This window comes from Notothenia rossii (assembly GCF_949606895.1).
Source record: "Notothenia rossii genome assembly, chromosome: 5".
In the NCBI taxonomy this organism is placed as follows: domain Eukaryota; kingdom Metazoa; phylum Chordata; class Actinopteri; order Perciformes; family Nototheniidae; genus Notothenia; species Notothenia rossii.
Genome location: NC_136903.1, coordinates 13,447,544 through 13,473,298, shown reverse-complemented (window position 1 = coordinate 13,473,298; position 25,755 = coordinate 13,447,544). Strand labels below are relative to the sequence as shown.

The window sequence follows — 25,755 nt, the reverse complement described above, 5'->3', positions numbered from 1 at the left end:
AATCTGCAAAATGAATGTCAGATGTACCAGAGGTCAAATTTGGGAATGCACATCAAAGTTATAATCCTACTACTCGACAAGGTTTTATTTCCACGTCTTTACAGTGCTTTTCATCAACCAGTTGGCTCTGTTTTTAGAAAAAGTACTAAGAGGAAAATCTTCACCCTGGACATGTAATAAAAGGCAAAGACGGATTTAAGCTGCCGCGGGGATAAAGAGGTTGAAGAAGCTGAAAATCACTGCTTAATCTGCTCCGCACTCTCAGTAAATCCCAAACACGGAATTTGTTTTACATTTAGCATGATCATTTTCAGTGCAGACTTAGTATAACATGTAAAGAACATAGACTCAAACAGCACTGGCGGCAAGACAGTGAGGCCTACAGTACATATACGTGTGTCCCTCAGACTGATGTTCAGGTGTGCTGTAATGTGTGAGTCATGGCTTAGTCCCATCTTTGTGAAGTAGGGTCTCCCAGATGAGCAAGTGTCTCAGCATTCTCCTGTCATTACTGTGCTGTACATGACGTCTTGGCTTATCATGTTAGTGGTCCACCATGTGCAAATTGACAGGAGAGATTTATATAACTCACATGTAACACATGTTTACCAAAACATGATTTAACATCCTCCGCAAATCCTCCATAAAGCTCATTTCAAGAGCACGGTGTCATTTAAATTCATGTTGGATGTCATGAAAACATTCATTGCAGACTTTACCATGCAGTCTGTGCTGTCAGGGCTCCCTTTAATACCTCTCGATGTATAAGTCAATTAAAGGCAATGGTGAAAATTGAAAAGCTGGATTGCATTATGGGAATGTTGTGTATTTTATACTATTTTGACAAGTATCTAGATCTACACGTTGTCAGTCACTTTTTCTATTAATATGATGTACCAATAATACAAGATTGAACTGACAAGTTACATAGTTATAGTTAGGGCTGCTCCATTAATCACATTTTAATCGCAATTACGATTTTGGCTTGCAACGATTATGAAAACAACATAATCGAAATAAAACGATTTTTTTTTTTTATAAAAAAAAAAAAAAAAGAAGTATTTATTGGTTTTTCAGTTGAATTATACTTACAGTTCAGGGTAATCAACTGTTAAAAACATACTGTTCAACTTTTTATTTTTCAATAAATGGATGTTTTCAAAGTAAATGGATAATCGTTTTTAATAATCGTGATATCAATTATTGACCCAAATAATCGAGATTATGATTTTTGCCATAATCGAGCAGCCCTAGTTATATAGTTAGATATTTACAGTCACAGATACATCCACATCCCTGACTCCTAAGTGCTCTCAGTCCTGGGTGGCGATAGGAGAATAGAGAACATACACATATGACTTGTCTTCTATTGGATGTTGTGAAATAAATAGACTCGGTATATAACAACCACACTCTTCGAATCCCCTCATTGGTAAGAACATGATCTCTAAATGTCGACACACTTGTTTTTCCTCTGTTTTGTAGTGTGAATTGTGGAAAATGGTGTCACCCAGCATTTAGCAGGTAATACTATACTAACTGTGTGTCGTCCACATTAGTATGTAACGCGTCTGTTAACTTGTTGTCACACACTAACAACACACTGGGTGTTTTATATAGTGTTTTGCCTGATGACCTGTTTTATGCATTTGCATTCCAAAGTCCTGCAATGTGCACTTTACCGTCTGAACCGTTTGTTGTGTCTTTCTAAACCTCAATGAACAACTAACTGCAGGGACTACACTGCATCTTTGAGCCTGGGACCAATGTACACACTTATCTTGATCTGCTTGCCTAGTCTTTCAGTCTTTGAGTCTTTTGTTGGTTAAAAAAGATAAAATGCTAGGTTCACTGCCAAACAAAAGTGTTTGAAAGCACTCTTATTTCTTTAGAAATGCTGTGTGGTCATTTTAAAATGCACCCTCAGCCGCTCAGTTCACTGTTCCCCCCCGTGTGCTGAGAGCGCCAAGCTTCAGTATCAGTGTAATCCCTCCTCACTCTTTTTGCACACACAGCCCCACACAGGCACACGAAATCCATGCAGGACCAGGCAGGGGTGTGACGCCCTAAATGGATACGGGTTAGTCCTGACATATAGGATGGTTTGTCAGCTCTGTGATGGTCATGCAATCTGTCCACGGTGATGGATGCTCGGTAAAGCTACGCTATATTATTTGAATTTAAAAAAGGCCACATTTTTAACTAAACTCCCCTTTCCGGCTTCACAGGTATATACTGTAGTCATTTCTTCTTCAAGACTTTGAGATGTATTGTCTCGACATGCTGTTGTCATGGACCTGTGGTAAACACAAAGATGGCTGTTGTTGAGCTCTGGTATTTTGCTAAAACTGTTACAGTGTTCATTCACCACAGTCCTGTCCACTGTGGGTTACTGCTGTCTGGAGACGACACCAACCTAAACAAGGAAATAGTCATTTAAAGCAGACAGACTCTCAAAACAGCATTGTGTGGAAGTTCATGCTATATTTTAGAGCAAAGGATCATTTCAAAATATAGATGTGGAGTATTTGGTGGTCTCCATTGCATGTGTGCATTGTATTTACTGTAAGTGGGTTAGAAATAAATAGTTCAGAGGCGGGGGGGGGAATGCTTTGAAGAGTTAAACAAAAACCACAGCTTTATTCAGTATTTACAACAATTTTGTATTGGCACAATTATTGCAAAAATGTCATAAATCTATCGATTAGATTTATGATTATAAAATTATAAAAGTAGGGTAGACATGTGGAGATTATCCGGCTGAACCAAACGTGATCTGTCTCTTCAATTTGTGTCAACCACAGACCTTATTTCCAGCTATTTTCCAAAATCCTATGGAGAAATTGCATTGCTTTTTGTCGAAGGAACCGGAAAGGGTGAAATGCTAACTTACTTCCGGGTTTTAGGACACGTCACTGTGCAGTGATGCAAATTAGTCGCTTTTCGGCGCCTCCCGCTTTTTTAACGCTGCTTTGGGTGACTTGTGTAATTCGTGGAGAACCGAAGAGTTTTCGTTTTGGGGGGGGGTGGGGGTCCGTCAGTTCGTCCGTTAGTCCGTCCGTTAGTCCGTCCGACTGACGGACAACTTCTCACTTCAAAAAAGAAGAAGAAATCTAGATCGCAAAATAATTAAACAAGCGAGTGCCTGTTTTTCCTGGCCAAGGACAGGTTCCATGAACACAACACGAGCGTAACGTGTCTTCGACGTGGTTATGTCTCGTCTGAAAGGAGTGTAGACTAGACTTGAGTGCTTACGGAGGGCACCGGAACGCCGCTCCAGCTCTTCAAATATTGCAGTACCCATAAGGAGCAGTACACATGCCGCAGTGTTTGCGTGGCTGTGTCTTTAGTTGTAAGCACAGTGGCGATCTGTTATTATTAGCATCTGGTTAGCTAGCTATGCTAACAAATTTAAAGAGCTTTTCTACAACCAGGTGGAAGAGAGCTCTCTCCTGAGAGGCTCAAATAACCTCAGCTCAGTGAGGTTAAGGCACACCTTGATATGATCATTATAATTATTAATGAGATATTAGAGACTAAATGAAAAACAGGTATAAAATACTATATGACAGTAACAAAAAAGTTGTTAAAAATAACAAGAATAGAGTTTAAAAGGGGAGTGATTTGTAAAATATCCCAAAAGAAAAATCTGCTTACAGTTCTGTTTTCAAATGGGTGTTGAAAGATGTAGGGCCTACCCATAGATCTCCTCATGTTGTTCTCAAAGTGCACCAGATTGATGCTTTTAACTTCAATATTTAAAAAAATATCTGTCTCCTATTGATCTGAGTATATTATAAATAATAGCCAGTTAATTGAAGCATTATAGCACAGGCCTTTGTCAGATGGTATATCACGCTGTTTCTTTCTGCTTCGGATAGTTCTCTCTTTTTTCACCATACCTGTGTTTGCATCACTGACTGTGGCACTCTATAGGTCCGATATAAAAGCATATCTTTTTTAAAGTGATACATTTTGTGAGTTGTTTTCCTAGTTTTATCAAATGCCACACATTAATTGTTGCAGCTTTTTCAATGAAATGGATATGCTGCTTTACTTTACGTTAATGTTAAGTATATTTTAAACAGTTTTTTCTTTGGATTTCCATTCTTTTTCTAACATTTTCTACTTAATCGTAGATAAAGATTGTCATTATTTTGCAAATGTGTTAGTTTTGTGATTTTGCTTTTAATGTTTATACCTTATTTTGATCATAATATAAAACATAGTTCATGAAAATGTTCAGCATACTTTTAAATAATGTAGTTTAAGGGTATTCAAATGTGTGGATCAGGACTGTAATGCAGCATCACTAGTTTGTTATGTCCGTCTATCTCTTACACTAAAGGGGCTACTCAGTGCTTTTTAATTTCAGCGCATATACAGTAGAGTTATTATCACACAATTTACTTAATTGTAGCTCAAAGACTGAAAATGGTTTGTTGGTCCATAGAGCCACACCTCTCACCCCCCCCCCCCCCCCTTCCTCTGTGTTTCTGATGGCCGGTGGACACACCATTGATTTTGGTTCACTTAGGATATCGCCTGGCACTCGAAGTGCTGCAAATCCTCCCAGTTCATTTTTCTCAAGATAGGCCATTACATGGAGAAGCTGCTGTTTTTAAGATGTGAGAACATTGTGTGCACTTCAACTAGAGAGAGCATTAGTCACCCACTTGTCCATCCATTTACTTCTTAGATTTGCCACCGCTGTACAGAACCCTCTCCTTTATTCCGTCACTTAAGACAGCCAGTGAACTATAATAATACTAATAAGAAAAAGTCTCTTCCATGTATGAAACTCTTTTATTGAACTAGCAATCACAAGATCTCAAGTACATAATAGTTAGACCTGGCTTCTTCTTGGAGTGAAGCCTTACCTCCTAACAAACCATGTACTGTTAATACAGGTAACACTGGGAGGGTCAGTGAGTGTCCTTGTTCTGTGTTTGGTAGCAGCAGACCTGTCACTGTGCTGCACGGAGACGAACATCCTGTGTGTTGCCTGCTGCTGTGAGCCCAGCTGATGTTATCCTTTGTGATCCCTGTGTGTGTGTGTGTGTGTGTGTGTGTGTGTGTGTGTGTGCACCTTGAGAATAACAGCATGGAGTCTGAATTGTTAAAACATTTCTAAATTGATTCTGAGTTTCTTCTCTGATAGATTGGTACAGACGCATGAAAAGTAGATGATGCAGAAATCGATCGATTATAGACTTTGTAATGAGTGCCTCATTTATACCGAACGGCACCATATCATCTGAAGTCTACAACTGTTAGGTCATTCATCAAATTGGCCGGGTAGATGGGGGAGTTTGCAGTGCAGGGTTGGCGGCTTCCCTCCTTATTCTCTTACTCGGTGACCTGAAACCAAAGCAGTATATCTGAGAGTTTTTTCCTTTGCTGCAGTATTTCTGCTCCTCTGTTTTTTCAGTCTCGTTCCCTCTAGACCACAGCGTTGTTCCCCTCCTACAGAATGTAGGACATCTCCACGGGCCTGAGACAACTTGTTTCACACAGTGTTCTATCCTATGGCAAATGCACTGAACTCAGGATGCTGTCAACTTTCCCTTTGTCTTTTATGGCATCCTGACCTGATTCACTGCTGCTCTTCACCATGTCAGGCCAATTTCGCAGACCATTAAAAGCTGTTAGACAACTGGGAGTGTATCTGCTGTGACATGGTGGGAGTAATTGGCTAGATACACAGGCCCATGTTGAGATCTCATTATAACAAAGAGTTTGAACTTCCGAGGGGTGGACGATAACGTCTGCCTCCTCCTACTCTCCTTTGTATATTCAAGGTCAGTAAATATAAAGCAGAAGTCTATACAGGGTGTCCGCGGGGTCTTAAAAAGTATTTCAAGTTGATAAATCAATTTAGCAAAAATTAATGCTATTAAACGGCATTTTCCAAGGTATCACATTTTGTAGCTTGTTTTCAATAAGTATATAAATTGTCCAAAGAGGTTGTATTCTACAGTCTGCCTGAATGTAATCATTGCGTAGGTGTGTAGTGTGATTCTGTGTACTTTATTTATGGCATCCCGTTGGATCTGACGTCATCTGAACAGGACATCGCACGCTCACTGCTTGAGAGCGTGCGAAGGTTCGTTTACGCCGGTTGTTAAACATTGTTATGGGGAAATGCAAGTTTGCGTCCAAATGGTTGGAAGATAAGGAGGAAGGACAATCAATACTGTATATAGTCAATGTGAGGTAAAGTGTGTCGCCAAGGTAACCGGTTAAAACTCAAAGTGGCGATGAGGTCTTAAAATGTATGGAAAGTGTCTTAAAGGTCTTCAGGATTCCCGCATATACCCTGCTATATTTCTGACTATATTATACTATATTTTCTAATATGCTCTTGCTCTGTCTTCTTTCTTTAGATCCGCTTCCAAAGTGCCGTCGAATGAGAAGATGGATCGGCCACTGAGCACCATGACTGAGGCGTCCAACTACACCAGCGGCTCGGACTACGCTGCGAACCCCAACAGTCCAGCAGGAAGAGTGAGCAACACACACACAGGACAGGAGAGTCATGCATGTTGGTCTAGCTTTCCTTTGTGTGGATTGATCTCACATTTCCACTGTGTTTCTAGCCCTCAAGACCTTCCAAAAAAATCCACAACTTTGGGAAGAGATCCAACTCCATCAGGAGGAATCCCAGCGCCCCAGTAATGAAGAGAAACTGGCTTTATAAACAGGTGAGCCATATCAGCCAATCAAACAGTAACCTGAAATAAATGTACACGATTCAATGTTTGGGGAAAAGTGCATGAAGAGCGTCGGGTAAACTTAAACGTTATGTTTCTACAGCTTTCCTCTTTTTAACGCATGGAGCAATGTCTCTCGCCTTGGGAAACAAATCAAGTGTTTTGATGTCTTACAGCATCTGAGCACTTCTTTGTCCGGTGTCTCTGCTCAGTGTTTAAGTACCAATCCCTCATCACAGCTCCTTGGTTACTTTAAGGGGAGGGTGAAAGGGGCGGGCGGGGGTGCTTGAGGCAGCTCTTTGCCAGGCAGGACTCTCTCTTGCTTCCTAAGTGGGAGACTCATTTAGTTTTGATTGCAGCCTCCCGGCGCAGCTTGTGAACACACGATGGCTTCCTTTGGCACAGCTGCCAGCTGCTATTTCTTTGGGGACCTCAATCAGGGTGACGTAGATCAAGCAAACGTCTCACAAATCTGCCTCCCTGAATAAAAGCTGGATTTGCACTTTTATTTCCCTGCCTCATTGAAACCTGGGAGCTATTGAAGTCTTTGGCTGAGGGGAAGCTGGAGCCCTTCAGGTGATCCTTTGGGGAAAGAAAATGCCACAGTGGTTGAAGGGATGCTGAAAGAAACCTTATTCACAACTTTTTTGATCAAGTTTTTTCATGGACTGAGTTGTTAAGACTTGAATTGAACAGAGGGAAGGTGATAAATTAATAGATGCAAGAGGTTGGACTCTTTCTGTTACATTTCTGATTCTGTGCTTCCATTCTCAACACGCTGAGCAGCATCTGCTATTGAGACTGCTTGATACTAATGCCTTAAACATGCTGCTTCATGGAAGTGAATTTCCATTTAAAGTAAACTGCAGCCCACATGCCGTTTGACCATAATGACTGAGTTGTTGAAGTCCCTCCCCCTGCTTTTGTCTCTGGGTGAAACCCACGATTAAGGACTCTGCTCAAGTTTTCCAATAAAGCAAAAGGGGGGGGGGGTTTAATACCCTTTTCCTCACCCTTTATCCCTTCAAGACGCAGCCTGAAACCCCTTTGATCACAGCATTGTGATACCAGAGAATAACTAAAGCAAAGGAGGTTTGTTTTTGTTGCCCAGTGAATAACATACTTTCTTTTGAGAAGTGCAAACTGTTTATTTGTCGGAAATGTTATACACAGTGGAACACTCTCTTTATTATGTTATTTCTATTCCAGAAATCAAATGTTTTCCCTCAACCAAATAAAGTACCCCATACTTCATCTCAGGCCAATAATATGTTACATTTGAGAAGCAGACAAATTGCAGCATAAAGTGGACGAGTTGCACACTGTCAGGAGTGGAGGAGGCCTTTCAGACCAAAGTGTGCAGAAATACTGGTCCAGAAAAACTAAACAGGAAGTGAATAACAATTTCAAAATACAAATTAAAAAGTATTACATTGGAAATGGATAATAACCAAGTATATTGAGCTACAACTAGCAAACAATCACTGGATAACATTACATTTGAGGAGAGGAGTGGACTACAACAAGTACTGTTCTCGATCATTTCCCAGTCAGACCTTTCCCACTAGTTTTGGACTAACTGTTTCCTATTTCATTTGGTGTCTTCCAGGACAGCACAGGGATGAAGCTGTGGAAAAAGAGGTGGTTTGTGCTGTCTGACCTCTGCCTGTTCTACTACAGAGGTGAGTCCTGGTCTCGCAGCCACTAACATGCTTCATTAGTATTGCACGGGTTACAACAATGGTGCTTTTCCATTAGCAGTCCAAAGGGCTGTTTTGACCTTCAGAGCTGGGCTCTTGGCAGTTGTTTATATATCTGGATCCAAGTCCCTGTGGTAAGCAGCCTGTCAGGACCAACTAAGGAGACATATTAATTGAAATGGCTCTCCTGTCATCTGATTTGCCATTTGAGAGATAATTTCTCCCCAAGCAAAGCCAGGGCTCTAAATAGGCTTTGTGATACAGCCGTAATGTTGAGAGTGGAAGCAAAAGCAGGACACTGGATTTCGCTCTAATATAAAGTCACGAAACAAGTTTCCAGAGATGATGCTGTTATTATAAAGGGGTTACATACTTGCTTGGATTAAGATGCTTTGAACAAAATGTGTCTTTTTAAGATTCCCTTTTAATTTCACATTAGAGTGACTACTATTATATAATGACTCTGATCCTCCTTTTGAATATCAGTGGTTCTTACTTGGTCGTGTCATTTAGTAAAGACTGCCCGAACTCTCACAACCAAGTGAAGAAAATGTCTTTTTAGACTGGAGCAAACTTGAATGATCTGTTATGTTGTTTAAATAACCCGAGGCAACTTAATTGTAATCATAACATTAGTCGTGTTTTTCATCATAAGCCTGTTGTGGGAACACCAGTACATTAAAAAAAGTGATTAAGATCTGGCTGCCCTTTCTCTTCGCTGCTGTAGGAAAACATTTGTGTCCTGTGTTCTTTTTTATTAGATGTTGTTGACTGAGCTGCTGTTGACTGGGCATTTCTATCATGCAGTACTAATGTGGATATCAAATATTGACACAGCTGTGTCCAGAGTTCATCCATCATTACTATTGGAAAATAAAATGAATTCTGTAAATCAGTAAGTTAAATGTAATCTAGGCCAGGATGCGGATAAAGAGAAAATGCAAGTCTTGCCTGGCATGTCCACATATCCCAAAGCCCCCTGCTCACTGTATACGGATACAGTCATCGTTTCTGCTGATCGGGATGACATCTCGTCTGTGTTATTTCTGTTGTCTGCCAGTCCTGTCGCTTCTTTCCGCCCACTGGCTGATAAAAGCCACAGACAGCAGCGGACCCAAAGGCTTTATCCGGACGGACATGTTGAGAAATCCACCCATCAGCAGAGAGTGGGCAGCGAAGGTCATGAACTGTGCTGCCCCTCAACTGCTAACTGCTGTAGATATCAGACTATTGTACGCTCAGGATCCCCCACAATGTGAGCTTATGTTCTGCAGAGTCCTCTGTGCACAGAGACCAAATGAATAAATACATGTGGGGCCAGTGGGCTGCATGTACAGCTAAAGAAAAGATCAATCCTCGAGCATAGCTCCAGGGAAAACAGCTCTTACTCTTTACTACCAGAGGCCGGACAGAGCTCAGGTAGCTTTTATTTCCCCAAATGTTCCCCACAAGCCCTGTCCTACAAATATGTGTTTGTTTCAGGAGACTGGCTTTTACATAGCAGCCCTAGTCAACACTTTGGAACACATACCATGCAGACAAAGCTAATGCTTCTGGGGCAGCAGAAGTCACTTTCCTGATCTATTTTGTTTTCCTGCATTGTTTTCGTTTAGTTATATTGCTTATAACAAATTAGGAGTTTAAGCAATTCCCAGCTTAAACTCGGGACCCAATCTAATCCCCCCTGTGGAGAGAGCTGCATTGTCAATGTGGAGCCGTGTCTGCTAACTTAATGAGGATTAGAGCGGCCTTGCTGTAGAGGACATTGAATCAATGTTCATCTTTTCCACTGATTGGACTCTGCTCATCTGTCCAACACACGACTCTTTTTTTATCTTGCTATGCACTTGGTTTGTCTTTTCCCCTGTTTTCTGTTTGCAAATGAGTGTTCCGCATAAGAGTGCAGTGGAATATTATTGAGAATATGAAGCTAACTGACACAAATAGCACTTCATGCCTTGTGTTGATTTGTTTTTCTCTCTTCAGATGAAAAAGAGGAAGGGATATTAGGCAGCATCCTCCTACCGAGCTTTCGTGTTTCCATGCTGTCGGTGGATGATCACATAAACAGAAAATATGCCTTCAAGGTCAGTGCACGTTTTCATTCCTGTTTAACGTTGTTAGACTGCACAGTCTTAGGTTGGGTGTAATTAAAGCATTAGTATTATTCAAAGCTCCAATTAAATGAGATGATTAGAGCTAAATGTACAAACCTCCCAAAAGGTCCTTTTGATCTGGTTGATGTTTATTAGCGCTCTCCTAAGTGTTTTCTTAAGCGTACATATCACTGATTCGAAGAGTTTTCTCTTTGCTTTAGAAGCATTAGCAATTGACTCACAGTGAAGTAATTTAAACTTGAGCTACACATTGCTCATGCTTGGAAAGCACACACACTTCCTGCCACTGCTACGTCTGCTACTGCCAGTAACGTAGTACTAGAGCACTGCAGTACTCTTACACTGAACAAAAATATAAATGCAACACTTTTGTTTTTGCTGCCATTTTTCATGAGATGACCTCAAATATCTAAAACAATATAAATAAACATTGATTGAAAACATTTTCTATATACACAAAATAACCATTTCTCTCAAATATTGTTCACAAATCTGAAAAGATCTGTGATAGTGAGCACTTCTCCTTTGCCGAGATAATCCATCCCACCTCACAGGTGTGGCATATCAAGATGCTGATTAGACAGCATGATTATTGCACAGGTGTGCCTTAGGCTGGCCACAATAAAAGGCCACTCTGAAACGTGCAGTTTTGCTTTATTGGGGGGGTCTTGGGGGGTCAGAAAACCCTAGGGTTAAACTCTAACCCTAACATGTCACCCATTGAGCATGTTTGGGATGCTCTGGATCGGCGTATACGACAGCGTGTTCCAGTTCCTGCCAATATCCAGCAACTTCACACAGCCATTGAAGAGGAGTGGACCAACAGGCCACAATCAACAACCTGATCAACTCTACGTGAAGGAGATGGGTGACATGTTAGGGTTAGAGTTTAACCCTAGGGTTTTCGGACCCCCCCCAATAAAGCAAAACTGCACGTTTCAGAGTGGCCTTTTATTGTGGCCAGCCTAAGGCACACCTGTGCAATAATCATGCTGTCTAATCAGCATCTTGATATGCCACACCTGTGAGGTGGGATGGATTCTCTCGGCAAAGGAGAAGTGCTCACTATCACAGATCTTTTTCAGATTTGTGAACAATATTTGAGAGAAATGGTTATTTTGTGTATATAGAAAATGTTTTAGATCTTTGAGTTCATCTCATGAAAAATGGGAGCAAAAACAAAAGTGTTGCGTTTATATTTTTGTTCAGTGTAGTTGACCTGGAAACCCCAAGTTACAGGGCAGCTGCGGTGTGTACAGTGTATGACTGTGCGTCCTTCATAAACCCTAACAAAGTTATGCTGCCAAGCGCAGACAAACACAGACGCCCAGGAGTCTGCTCAAGGTTTCTGCAACCACACAGCCCACTGCTTTCCGACTGAGACTCAGAGAGAGAGAGAGAGAGAGAGAGAGAGGAACACGAGAGCAGGACACGACCTCCTCAGTTTACACTGCTTTGCTCAGGAATGGATCACTTTTTGACTGCATTTATCTTTGAATCTTTTCCTGTCTCTTGTGGCCCAAATAGCAATGTTATTAAACCATCCTTAGTTCTCAGGGATATTCAGAAGTAATTGGGGCTATGACGTTGCTTGTTTTTCAGACATTGGTCAACAGGATATTGAGGTTGTCCACTAAACATTCTGTTTTTCTCTTTCTGTGGCTGGCCGAAACAATACATTGGTTTGTTCGCTGCAAGGGAACAAAGCAACGACGGAACAATGTGTCTGCCACACACTTGAACTGCATGGTGAGTCCTTCAGTTTGACGGCACATTTTCTGCTCTAATCTCATGGTATGCATGAAACCCAGGTGACTCATTTTTGGATTTATGTGTGGATGCCCACAGGTGTAGTATTTCACATCAAATTTGTATCACTATTTGCCAAAATGATATGCATAAAAAAAATGCCATCACGTGTATCAATTGCTTTAAATTGAGTTAGAAACATATAAAAACAATTTTAATTCATTGGTCTGTCTAAAATCCCTGTTTTCTTCTTCTCTCTTTCAGGTAACTTTGTGTGTCACTTTCCATTGTCGAAAAACAGGCGACGCATCCCAACATGCGGACATACTATTTCTGCTCCGACACAGCCAAAGAGATGGAGTCTTGGATGAAAGTCATGACAGATGCTGCACTTCTGCATTCAGAGCCGGTCAAAAGGTTTGTCAAAGGATATAGTGTATTTGATGTTGGCCGATTACACTGTGCTGCTTCGCTTTTCAAAGCGCAAATAAACATTTAAAAAAAGGCATCCGATGACGGCTCTTTAAACGAGTATGATTTACTTGGTTATATTCTTGGTGATTTTCCTTTTTGTTAAACCATTTTCACTGTAAGAGGGCTTTCAATTCCATTTCCCAAGCCTGTTCAGCTCTTAAGCAAAGTTCACCATTTTTTACATTTCCAGAGTCAGGGTTTGTTGAATGACTATTTAAAACAAAACCTTCTGTTGAGGTTTATTACAGAGTAGCATACGCATGAATGCCATTTGCATTAGCTCACACATTCCTTGTGAATCTATGCTGTTGTTGTTCTTCAGAGGATGTTGTGCAAAGCTGTGCTGGCTGATGAAGATCACTGACTCATCAGGATAGGATTTTTTTTTCTTCCCTTTTTTTACCCTTTGTTAAATGTCATTTGGCAAACCCCATTTCTAATGTGCTCCTTTTAACATGGGTGAGCAGAGGCGTTATGGTAAAGTGCTTTGTAATTACACAGAGCAGTAGTGCCTAAAACCCACGAAAAAGCCCTGTCAAATGTGAAGTCGTTATAAAGCTATTCTATTTGAACAGAATTGTAAAATCTATATCGACTGAAGGATACCCCAGTTCACTCAGTATCTAGTGTGTATTGTATTCTATGTACAGTATTACACTCTATTACATCTCTTTCTATTTTAAGCTGGTGGGAGCTGTAAAAAAGAACCTGATATCCCAATTCCTTATTTGTTCAGGAGCTTTCCCTTTAATGCATCGACAGTCTCTCCAGGAGGATGATGAGTAGATGCACACAGACCCTTCACAGAGCTCAATGTGAGCTCTGCTGGGCTGCTGGAGCCACAGATGGCTGGAGAAGACATTACGTGACTGGTGCAGCTATTTCAAAGAATACAAGTGGAAACTCTCAAGGAATGCCTTTCCTGCTACCCTCTTACTGGTAACCCAGTGAGGCGTGCTGCGAGAGGGGAATTTGCCAAACTTTGAAGCTGTGACCTTGAGTCTGTCTAAGGCCAAGGAGTACTGGTGTCAATTACTTCTGGAGTCCTCCCTAAGGAGCCGTATATATAGGTCTTCTAGTGAGGAGGCAAAAGGGAGCAGCAAATGGATTACCGGTCTGAGCAGCACCTTTGTACCGTGCAGCAGGAGAGAGAGGCAGCGTTTTATTGGAGATATCTGATTTCCCTTTTACATGCCTGACCTCCTCTGGCACCTGGAAGAAGCATTGTTCCCCTCCGGCTATTTTCATTTCACTTCAGATTCAGAGCTGCCCCAATTCGCAGAGTTCACAAATTCACAAATACAGTTACTGTATCTTTTAACAATACTCCTTAAACTCATTTTGCTGGTGATCAATGACACAGATGACTATCCCATCTTCTTATTTAATCCAATAAAATAATATAGTTACCATCTTCTCATCTCTAAGCTGGTGATCTTATGACTTGATTAGCTAACGCAGGGACTGAGATGTTTCTCGTTATAATTCTAACGCCTCCTCTTGGTTCTTATCAGGTTGGACAATCTAAATGTGGAGCAGTGTGGACCCCAAGAAATCAACAATGTAGCCAACCACAAGCCGCCACTCACACAGCCTGAGATCCAGAACAATGAGCTGAACCGCGAGGCTGACCGTGAGCACGCTGCAGCGGTCCAATCCGCCGCAGCAGAGGAAGACAGGAAGTTGCGCGACGCAGAGCGCTACGGCTTCCAGAAGGACGGGGCGGAGCGGGAGCGTCCCCTCACAAAGATCAACAGCATCAAGCTGCAGCCGGCCCAGGCAGCGGCCGTCAAAGCTAACCTCGCCGCGCCGCAGACTCCCACAGAAGTAGACGGGTTGCAGCGCAGCCCCCAGGTCAACGGATCTGCTGAGCACTCTCCAGCTGATAAGACTGGAACCCCCCCTCAGCAGTATACCCCCCCTCAGCAGTATACCCCCTCTCAGCAGTATACGCCCTCTCAGCAGTTTACCCCCTCTCAGCAGTTTACCCCCCAGGAGCCAGACCGCTCCTCCCTGAACAGAACCAGCTCCATGCAGCAACTCGAGCAGTGGGTCCGCACACAGAGAGGACGCAGCCAGGATGACGACACCAGGAGGTTAGTTTGATTGGTCTTTTGCAGCGTCAAATAAAACACTCATATACTCATTATTTCATCTCCAGATACGTGTGCTGTAAGAGGAGAACATATGCCAGCACAAGTTGATTTAGGTTACTACACAAGAGTCCAATCGTGTCCTACTTTGACAACTAGGATTGGATCTTGGCTAAACTTGGTGCATTCTATAAATTACTATAAATGTGCAGAGTCCAATTTTCCAAAGCTTTTTTGACTTTAAACAACTCGGCTTTAAAAACGAATGGGTCTGAGGACTCATACGCTCCTCACAATGATTTATACAATTTAATATCACACTGCTAAATGTAAAAGTCAGAGGAACTGGGGATAAACAAAAGCTGAACAGAGCTGTTGGAGTTACTGCCCGCCACTGAACCTGCTGTGAGAGCCCCCTTTTTGATAGGTTGAGATTAAACCTGCTCTCTCACTGTGTCTACCCGTCTGTCAGCATATCTGTCTCTCCATCTGTTTATCATCGCCTGGCTTGTGTTAATACCTCTTTGCCTCCACTCACTCCTTTTAGAAATAAACAAACATCCCTGTTCTGAGTCATTCATGAATGTTAAAAGTTGTCATGGATGAATCAACAACGAGGTCCTTGGTCCTTATCTCCGTTAGTGTTCCTCTGAAAAGCGTGTTGACTCTCACCCCACGCTGTCGCCGTTTCAACAGTCTCTGTTTGTCGTCACCGAGTGATCTTTAGTTTCCGTAAAGTCACAAGCCCGTTTGAAAGCTTCTGGGTTTTACAGTAGTCACAGATTGAGCAGGAAGCTCTCTTGATGCCAGCTGCACTGACTCTGTGGAAGAGGAGCTTTGTTGTTACTGGAAAGGTCTTATTGGTCCTGGGGCGGGGAGGGGGGGGGGGTTCTTTTAGAGTGAAGCGTCCCTATTGAAGACTAGACCAGAGGCGATTTGCAGATACAAAGTTTTAAAGAGGCAAATAAAAAAATGTTAATCAATTTCATAACATGACATGTTTGGATGAGTGAGTCAAACATTTAAAATGTGAAGAAAAAAAATCTGAGTTACAATAAACAACTTTATCTCTACTATCAACCTCCAACCACGAGTCTGAAATTCATATTTTATGAAAAGGACAAAATCTAATTCTAAAATAGTTGAATTATGATTAAGTTGTTGTATCTCCTTTGAGCGTTGATAAGTTCTTATAAAAATAAACCGATATCGAAGCAGTTATCTCACTACATCATAATAATAGTCAGCAAAAGTTACTGCTAAATATTTCAACTCATAACAACTTCTGTTTTGTTTTTCTCCCCAGCATTACGTCATACCAGACGCTCCCTAGAAACATGCCAAGCCATCGGGTTCCTTATATGCCTCATTATGGTGATGGCTACTGCAGTATGCCCAGGAATAGCATGGCGCAGCGGGACAGCATCTGCAGCATGTCTCCATCTCTGTACGAGCAGGCCCTGGGTCCCTCGCCGGGGGACAGGCGCGGCTCCATGCGGGACGACACCATGTGGCAGTTGTTCGAGTGGCAGCAGAGGCAGGCCTACACCAGGCCGCCGGCGGCGCTCTACAGCAACATGGCCAGTCCCAAAACCATGATCAACCTGTCGGAGCACGCTGCACCGAGCCACTCCATCCCCCCCTCGCCCTCCCACGGCTCCCTGTCCATGCACGGCGGCTACTCTCCCATGAGATCCTACAACATGAACAGTGCTCGCTCTGAGGTTTCCTCTCCCGTTTACAGAGGAGACATGAGCATCGACCGACGCCAGAGACCACAACCCAACAAGGTCAGTTACAGCACACATACATGCTAAAGGGGCGGTTCACCTACGTCACGAAGATATGATCAATCACTTCTACTTCTAGGCTGCTGCTTATAGATTTGATTTGATCGTTTCTTGATATGACTATCCCTGAGATAAAACCACATATTTAGTTTGAGGAGATCGTAGCAAAAATTAATATTATAGGACAGAAAGCAAAAGCAACTTCTCCTGCATCAATCAGCTGTACAACCAGCTTACTGTACTTTCCATTCTAAGTATCATCTTTTCTTAAAAACACTTGACAGCATGTACTTTGTATCACACAGCTTTTCAAGTGATTTTCTTTTTACATACAGTACTCTTCCATTCTTCTCTATTTAGATTCACCATGACATCAATCTAAGACAAGTATCTAAATGGCCAAACATACCGCTTATGGTACAGTGGTGGATGTGAATGACTATTAAAAGTATTTCATTGTGTAAAACGGCTGTTTGTTTGTACTATGTCTTGCAGTATGCCTACCCCCCTGATAGGAGGTCTATGCCTGCAGGGATCCCAGTCCAGCCTATCACTGCCCAGTCTCTCCAAGGCAAAACAGTAAGTCCTCACCCATGTTCTGTGTCCATCCCTTTTTTCTAAATGAATTTCTGTATTACGCCACCTAGCAATTTCACGCTTGAAAAGGTGTGTAGACCACACACTTAGTCATTCCGGTTTAATTGCACTTCTAACAGAGACACAGCTATTTGTATAACTTCCCCTGCCCTTCCTTTCTCCCTCTCTCTCTTCCTCTCCTTCATTCCCTACCAAGAAGACATTGTGACAGACTCTTTAGAGACAGATTTAGGCGCATGTATGTTCCAAGTGGTGGGATTTCGGGTATCCTCTGCTTCTCATCAGTGGAGATTTAAAAAACGCCGTCACTCACAACTCTCTAAGCCAGATCAGGAATTGATGTCAAGGCGCTACGCAGTGCTATGTCCTCATGGAGCTGCTAAAGTGTGAACTGGATTCTGTAATACATGCTAAACTGCTCTTCTGTCTGGAGTGGACGTGTTGAATGTGCATGCGGCTGACTGCGATTGCACCTTGGATATTCTCATGGTACTAAACTGCGTGACAAACTCAATACTTAGATTTATGGACTGTTCACCTATTGGGAGCCTGACACCTCTAAATCTCCTGTCCTGGTGTGTTCTCTCCTTCCCTCTCCCTCTCCCCTTGGGGTGTGTTCCTGTTTCATTGTGGCTGTATTTCCCTCCCTGCCTCCCTCCCTTGCAGCCTGAGGAACTGACTCTGCTGCTGATAAAGCTGCGGCGGCAGCAGGCAGAGCTAAACAGTATCCGGGAGCACACTGTAGCACAGCTTATGCAACTAAACATGGATGGCGACAACCCAAAGGTCAGGCCCCCAGAGATGCTCCTGCAGGCTTGTGTGTCAGCGTGTGGTGTGAATGCCATCTTTAACCACCTCCATTATCCATCTCGGTCAAGAGGATTTTTTGTTGGTCTTCACACATGGCTGACCTAATGAGAAAAGTTGCTGCAGTAAGCATTTTCTCCATACGAACCAAACTCTGCATTGAAGTTCCCTCTTCATCATAATTAGGGATCAGCTGTTTGCATCCAACTTGTTTTGTTACTAACAGCATTTGGCTCTATACCGTTACCCGATCATTATATTTGATCTATTTCAAATTGGGAGAGCAGTTGATTGAATCGTTTAACTTCCCCAAATAGTGCAGACAGATGTTTAACAGATAATGAAACGTCAAGCCGTTTGTGAGCTTAAAGAGGAAAGGGCTAAGGAGTTTAGGTCCACTGAAGTAGATCTTCATTTGAAGTCTCTTCTTCGATATCAGAGTACAGATTCTGTTCCTGATGTAGGTCAACCAGGCCTGAGGTTAACATACTCCTGTCTCCTTGTACCAGTATAGCCTAGTGTTGCCTTCACTTATGTCGTTTAGTGGCATAATGACCAGGTCAATTATTATGCAAATTCAAACTTCAGCTCATAGCTTTCTTTGCATTTTGCCTGCATTTGGTGAAGTGTGCACATTGCTATGTGGTTCTTATGGAGCTCTAGTCTTTCATTTCCTATAGTACACTCTGTTACTTTATATAGCACAGCTGCTCCCTGACCTTATTTCTCCACCTTGACTGGTCCTTTCTTTGTGTGTGTGTGTGTGTGTGTGTGTGTGTGTGTGTGTGTGTGTGTGTGTGTGTGTGTGTGTGTGTGTGTGTGTGTGTGTGTGTGTGTGTGTGTGTGTGTGTGTGTGTGTGTGTGTGTGTGTGTGTGTGTGTGTGTGTGTGTGTGTGTGTGTGTGTGTGTGTGTGTGTGTGTGTGTGTGTGTGTGTGTGTGTGTGTGTGTGTGTGTGTGTGTGTGTGTGTGTGTGTGTGTGTGTGTGTGTACTGTGAGGTCTTTTTTTCTCACTTTCCTGTTGCCTTGTATTTCCTCTTTTTTGCTGCTGACGTTAGAACGACATTCTCTCGCATCACCTCCAAAGGAACCTCATGTATTTGGACAATCAGGTGGGGTAATGCATGACCGCATGGCCCTGTCTCCCTCTGTCATGAACTGCCCATTGAATGCTCTGCTCTTATTATATAAATCAGTACTGTCTGCTGAAAAGTCCTTTTCTGATGTCTAGCAAATGTACCATTAGTTTGATTTTATACGTATATTTGGTATTTTTATCCCAATGGATCAGTGTTCATTTTTCACTACAATGCATGGACCAATGTCACATACCACATCAGTTAGAGCTTAAGCTTGTTTGCAATGCCAATCACTACAAAGCAAAATCATTCATCGTTAAGTCCTATATAATGTAGTCCTTAATATGTATCCTAATCTCACTGTCAGAAATATTTACTGAATATCTGGATATTACTCTATTCTGTATTGTTTGCAGATGTGTATCATATCATTGACATTTGAAGTATATCCAAATAAATGTAATCTTCTATTGTTTTTATAGCTCTGAAGTTCTTCAAACGTTTGAGTAATTACAAATGCAACATATAGTAGTACACAACAGCCAAGATATGCATTTCTGATAAATATAGAGCAGATTCACTCGTATCTACAGAACATGAGCTAGCCACATTTCTGCAACAATTGAGAATTGTGTATGAAAAGAAACCAGAATACAAAACGTTTACCATCGACAGCCACATGCATTGCAACACCAGTGCCTCTCTATTGTTGTATCATTATAGTACATCAAAGCTCAACAGGAGCTTTCCGTGGCGTCTTTGCACTAAAGTGTCTTCCTGAAAGTGTCTCTGACTGCTTCTCGTTGCTCTATTCATCCCTGTTTGAGTCTTATTCATGATCATGAGAGCTATCCAGGTTTTTATTTCATATTGTCGCTTGTCAGTGTTTTCTTTGAAGTGAAGCACTGCTATAAACTGACACTTGCTGTATCGCTCCTCTCCACACTGGACTAGATGAAGGAAAATGAGCCTTTAATCGCCATGACTCACACTTTGATTGAGAACTCTGCCCCAAGGCCTCAACTTTACCAGCAAGTAAGGCCAGCCGAAGGCGTTGCTCCGCCTCCTCCTCCTCCTCCTCCTCCTCTTCCTCCTCCTCCTCCTCACCGGTCTCTGTTGTTATTTTGGTGTTTGCAATTCTCCTCCTCCGGTGTCCAAGTCCTCATCATGGCATCTTGAGACTGGTCTCCCTGTATCGTTTGTATCGCAAACACCTCTTCATCCATTGCTTTTCAATGTTCTCCTCCTGTTATGAGAAGTCATGCCAATTGTGCCATGACTTGTAAAAGAGTTGTATGGTCCGTGCTTCACTGTTCAGTTAAATCCCTTCCTCACTCTCTTTGTGAAGTTTGTGTGTAAGGGCCGGATAAAGTTCACTCTAAAAGTTGCTCCAAGAAAACATCAGCTAGCTTTGGGACTGTCCTAAATCTAAAGTTGTGGTTGCACCCTTTAGACTTTACTCTTGTTGCCTTGTCTCGTGCTCTAACCAGTGAAGGTTAGTGTGTGATTTCTCATAGCCCTTTGCAGAATGCTCTCCCTCTCATTAGAAGGGACACCTAGATGTAACAGGGTGAGTCTAATTAGTGTGACTTAATGCAGTGTTGTCGGACATGTCTATACTCAGTGCAGTGGATGACCAAATGCTACATCGTGCTGTGAAAATTGGAGGGTTTGGTTTAGGTCATAATTAAGTGCAATAAAGTAATTACATGTTCCCCACAATAAAACGATATAACGCTTTAGAATTCATTTTGAGTCAACCAGTGCTACTTTAAACATTTCACAATCAGACTACTTCAGTTATCCTGGTGGGGATATTGAGTTTTGTGACGATTGCTCCTTTTAGAAAAACATTTAAAGAAAAAGTCGAAAAACAAATAAAAATAATGTATGGATATAAATATTTAAATAAACCAAATAATTTTAACAAAAATGTGCACATTGTACTACACATAACAATATGTGTATGCATAAATGTGTATTTTACAGTTCATACAGTGGTGTTGTAGTGTTTATAATTATATGTATGATTCAAATCAGATTTTTGTTTGAAATGAACAGTACCGTAATTTTCGGACTATAAGCCGCGCCTTTTCCCCTATTTTTCGACGCTGCGGCTTATATAACGGTGCGGCTAATCTATGGATTTTTACAGCTAACGGCCAACACCTTTAACTCTATGGGCTCTATGGCCGGTCCGCGGACCCCCACCTTTAAGCGGCGGGTTCCGGCAGGAAAAGCAGGAGGCCGGAAAAGAGTGAGACAGGTAGCGCGCAAAAGTAAAAGTGGAACCGAGAGTGGTATGCGGCTGCTGCGGCTTATATTCAGGTGCGCCTTATAGTCCGAAAATTACGGTAATTAAGTGACATGAGCACTGCACCGTTAATAATGCACAGGTTATGTGTATACACTATATGTAGTGGTCTAACACTGAATACACAAACAGTTATGTATTAAACTTCATACCTCAAATGGTCAGTGAGTGTTAATGTTTCCTAGGTAACCTCTCTTTCTTCCTACCTGTCTGCATCCCCCCCCCCCCCCCCCCCCCCCCGTGTTGTTCTGCTGGTGGAGAGGATAAAGAGAGCCAGCTTGTGTGTGACGATGACTATGACATCACTTTGCCACTTTTGTGACCGCCTCCTGAGGTGTAAAAGTGTCGCTGAAAACTGTTCCAACCCACCCCCCCCCCCCCCTCCCCATTCATTAGCATATCGGCCCGACAACAGCTGCATTCCCACCTGTTCAGCTGTCAGAAGTCTGTCTCCCTCCTCCTCCGCCACATGTCACTCGTAATCCACACCACACAACCCCACAGTGAAGCCCCCGCACTGTGGCAGAGTCTGCATGCTCTGTGTGGAATGCCATGTGGTGCTCAGGTCCCCCCCCTGCTTTAACTGTACTGTGTGCTTCAGCCGAGGGAAAAGGTGTTGAGAGAAATGTGTGTGTGAGTGTGAGAGAGTGCAGGTGTGAGTCTGAAACATTGGTATACAGTTGAGGCTAAAAATATTTGGACAGTGAATAATATTTGGCTGTTTTGTGCAGACCAGCATATTGGATTTTAAATGAAATATTGTCAATGAAGTTAAAGTGCAGACTCTTAGCTCGTATGATGTTTAGTCCAGGGTAAAGAACTTGCTTAAAACTTAAAGCAAAGATAACATCAACAAATTAGCAATAAGAGAAGATGGTTTGAGTCCAGGCCTAGCAGAGGGTCTGAGGAAGATATCAAGTGTGTTCTGTTCATTGTAACTTAGCCAGTCATTGACTACAGAGGATTCAAATCAGCATGATATTCATTTTGGGAGAGTCAATGCTGATGTAAAGGAAAGTTGTATTTTGACCATATAGTCATGTCGTTTTCATATCAAAAGTTCGTACAATATCAAAACAGCACTACAATATGTCACTGTCCTAATATGTACGGACTTCATATACATGTGTTTGAGTGAATGGACAATGTAGAATTATGTGATTTTCTGAAACGTGGGATCCAATGCAGTTTAATTTATTTCCCGTTTGAGCACCGTGACTTTTCTTAGTCAGGGTAGCGGGTAGCAGAGGATGAGGTTTACTTTCATTACTTGTTTTTATATCTTGATATATGTTGACATCATTCTTTCATAGTATATCTAATATAGGTGTTGTATAGTGTAGTAGCATCTCAATGCAGATATTGAACTGCTTGTCTGGATTTGAGCCTGAATGAAAGTACCTTAATGGCTATAACAAATGGTCAGTAGCATAACTACTATAGTAAAAAAACCCTCTTAAGATTAGCTGTGATTACTTCAGTTGTTTTGGGCTTATCTTAAAGGAATACTGAACACAACACAACTCAGTTGAACTCAGTCAGGCGGATCCCTTAGACCAATTAGCTGCAGACAGAGCTTGTGCTGGAGAAAACACATTTGATGGATGCAGCTTATGTGCTGGCTCTAGAGTTTAGTTAGCGAGATTGTTTTACATGCTTTCCCTTGCATTTCCAATAAAAAAACCACTGCTTTGTGCTGATGGAGACAAACAATTGTGGGTGATGAAACTCGAGTCCCCAGACTCATCAGAGAGGAGCCTGTGTTTAGACTGGCCGCTCTCCCACTGATGCTTTGCTAACTTAGACGGTCTGATTCTGTGAAATCTGAGTTTCTACTCAAGGACAAACCCCACCGCGGCTCAGTGGGAGAGCCTATCACGACACTGCATTAGATCTCCAGATTCTAATGTGTATGTGCATATTTGGTGTCTCTGTCTAATATCTTGTCTGTCTTCACAGTTAAGTCCAGAAGACTACAGGGAGCGCGCATATACACATATGCCAGAAGAGGTGGACATTGATGTAAGTTCTGCCTTTTGCTCTCATGACGTAATGTTCCACTCAACCACACAAGATGGCTCACATGTCTGTATTGTTTCTCTCTATAGACCAAACTCAGCAGGTTGTGTGAGCAGGATAAATTGGTGCAGACACAGGAGGACAAACTTCAGCAGCTGTACAGAGAGAAGGTGACCCAACACTGCACATCTGTCTTCATTTCATTCTCACAAAACAGTTTGAAAGGCTTACTTAGTCTGGTGCCAAGTAGAACAAATAAACTGAAAAGAATACACAGCTTATGCTCTGTTAAATGATAGGACTAGCTTATGGCACATTGTTATGCACAACACTGAGAGAGAGACACAACAAAAGGATTGTGCATCTGTTGTAATGCATAACTATAGCGTAGCTACTGGCATCCACTTCAAAGAGTCGTTTGACCTGCAAAGGATTTCAGGGACTTTTTATATTGAGGAAATCGGACCTTATATTGTCAGCAGACTTTTTGAACTGCATACAAAGATATATAAGGATCATACTGCTGTCTATTTTGACTTATGCAAGAACCTATTTTGTTACCACGACAGCATCCCAACCATGCAGATCACGAAACGTAACTTTCAGGATTTAATTAAGATCGCAAATGTCAGGTTAATAAAAGTGTTAATAGAAAGGGAAACATTTCAATAGAACAATCCACAGTTTTAACAATAAAGAAAATAAATCACTTGCAGCCATTATTTTGTATGTATTACCTTTGCAAGATGTATAAGAGCTAAAAACACTGTGTGTGTGTGTGTGTGTGTGTGTGTGTGTGTGTGTGTGTGTGTGTGTGTGTGTGTGTGTGTGTGTGTGTGTGTGTGTGTGTGTGTGTGTGTGTGTGTGTGTGTGTGTGTGTGTGTGTGTGTGTGTGTGTGTGTGTGTGTGTGTGTGTGTGTGTGTGTGTGTGTGTGTGTGTGTGTGTGTGTGTGTGTGTGTGTGTGTGTGTGTGTGTGTGTGTGTCTTCAGCACACCCTGGAGACTGCACTGCTCTCAGCCAGCCAGGAGATAGAGATGGGCACTGAGAACCCGTCCGGCCTGCAGAGCGTCATCCAGCAGAGAGACCTACTGCAGAGCGGCCTGCTCAGCACCTGCAGAGAGCTCTCCAGAATCACAGCAGTGAGTCATGACGTTCACACACACTCAGGCTCTTTCTTTAGGAGTGCTTGAAAGACTGGAGGTTGTTTTGTGGATATTGTCATTCACAAAGTGTATCTCTCCAGGAGTTGGAGCGGTCGTGGAGGGATAATGATAAGATGGAAGCAGATGTGACTCTGGCTAACAACAACCTCCTGGAGCAGCTTGAAGCACTGGGAAGCCCTCAGGTAGGTTCATTCTTGAGACTGAAGCTCTGCTTGTGCCGTCTCACACGGTCATGATTTCATAGTCACACTTTGGTTGGAGTACATATTCAGCGAAAGCTTCAAAGAAATCTGAAAATGTGGCAGATTCCCTTGAACACGCTGTCATCGTTTTTGTCGACACTTTCTTTGACTTTGGGGAAAAAAGTCGATTTCTATGCTCCATAGCCCTTAGCTGCTGTGTGGTGGGAGGTATCGGAGAGATCAAAGCTCCACAGTGAGTGATTGATGACTGTAGCGATGATAGAGCGGCTCCTAACTAATTCTGTCTGTTATCTTGTCCTTCATCATGGGAGAAGTGTAGAGACAGAGAAAAACAGTTATTCCTGTTTGAGCCTGAGTCAGAGCCGATGCTACAGTCATTCAGTGTATAGAAGTCAGAGAGACATCCTCATCCTCAGTGCCCTTCACGCTCAGACAAACCTGTCATCAGCAAGCAGAACATAATCACACATCTCTTTCCCTGTGACTGTCCAGAAAATCTAATGTAATCATCTGGTTTAATCAGGCGATTTGTGAACATGTGTGTTTCCTGTGCGCACCCAGACGGAGCCTCCCAGCCAGCAGCATGTGAGCATCCAGAAAGAGCTGTGGAGGATACAAGATGTGATGGAGGCCCTCAGCAAACATAGAGCTCAGAGAAATGCTGAGGGTATGAACTTGTACGGGTCCAATAACAACTTCAGCAAGCACAAAAATGAGGTGAGCCAACGTTAACAGACGATATTCATGTTCATACAGTCATTGAGCACTGAAGCAATAAGGGATTTCATAATGTTGAGGATCATTTACCCGTGTATGTCATTTAAAAGTCAAAATGGAAAATATTCTCTTGTTCCAGTCTCTCAAATGTGACCATTTTCTCTTTTTTGTATGATTGTAATCTGAATAACTTTGGGTTTTGAACTGTTTGTCTCACAAGA

General features: G+C 42.3%; 1 protein-coding gene across 11 annotated transcripts in view; it reads left to right on the top strand.

The window, feature by feature from the left end:
- The window catches only part of plekha5 (pleckstrin homology domain containing, family A member 5), an 80,879-nt gene that overhangs the window by 47,117 nt on the left and 8,007 nt on the right, over window positions 1-25,755 (top strand). For 4 of the 11 annotated variants that reach the window (XM_079683567.1, XM_079683564.1, XM_079683561.1 and 1 more), the window contains 16 exons: window positions 6,387-6,507; window positions 6,600-6,704; window positions 8,323-8,395; window positions 10,400-10,500; window positions 12,581-12,696; window positions 14,268-14,849; window positions 16,153-16,636; window positions 17,132-17,215; window positions 17,900-18,019; window positions 19,097-19,150; window positions 20,072-20,152; window positions 23,391-23,453; window positions 23,540-23,620; window positions 24,441-24,590; window positions 24,695-24,796; window positions 25,379-25,534. In XM_079683567.1, the coding sequence (XP_079539693.1) occupies window positions 6,387-6,507; window positions 6,600-6,704; window positions 8,323-8,395; window positions 10,400-10,500; window positions 12,581-12,696; window positions 14,268-14,849; window positions 16,153-16,636; window positions 17,132-17,215; window positions 17,900-18,019; window positions 19,097-19,150; window positions 20,072-20,152; window positions 23,391-23,453; window positions 23,540-23,620; window positions 24,441-24,590; window positions 24,695-24,796; window positions 25,379-25,534 (2,473 nt within the window). Of the gene's footprint in view, window positions 1-6,386; window positions 6,508-6,599; window positions 6,705-8,322; window positions 8,396-10,399; window positions 10,501-11,701; window positions 12,280-12,543; window positions 12,697-14,267; window positions 14,850-16,152; window positions 16,637-17,131; window positions 17,216-17,899; window positions 18,020-19,096; window positions 19,151-20,071; window positions 20,153-23,390; window positions 23,454-23,539; window positions 23,621-24,440; window positions 24,591-24,694; window positions 24,797-25,378; window positions 25,535-25,755 lie in introns of those variants that run through there. The other 7 variants (XM_079683562.1, XM_079683570.1, XM_079683569.1 and 4 more) reach the window with 4 other exon arrangements.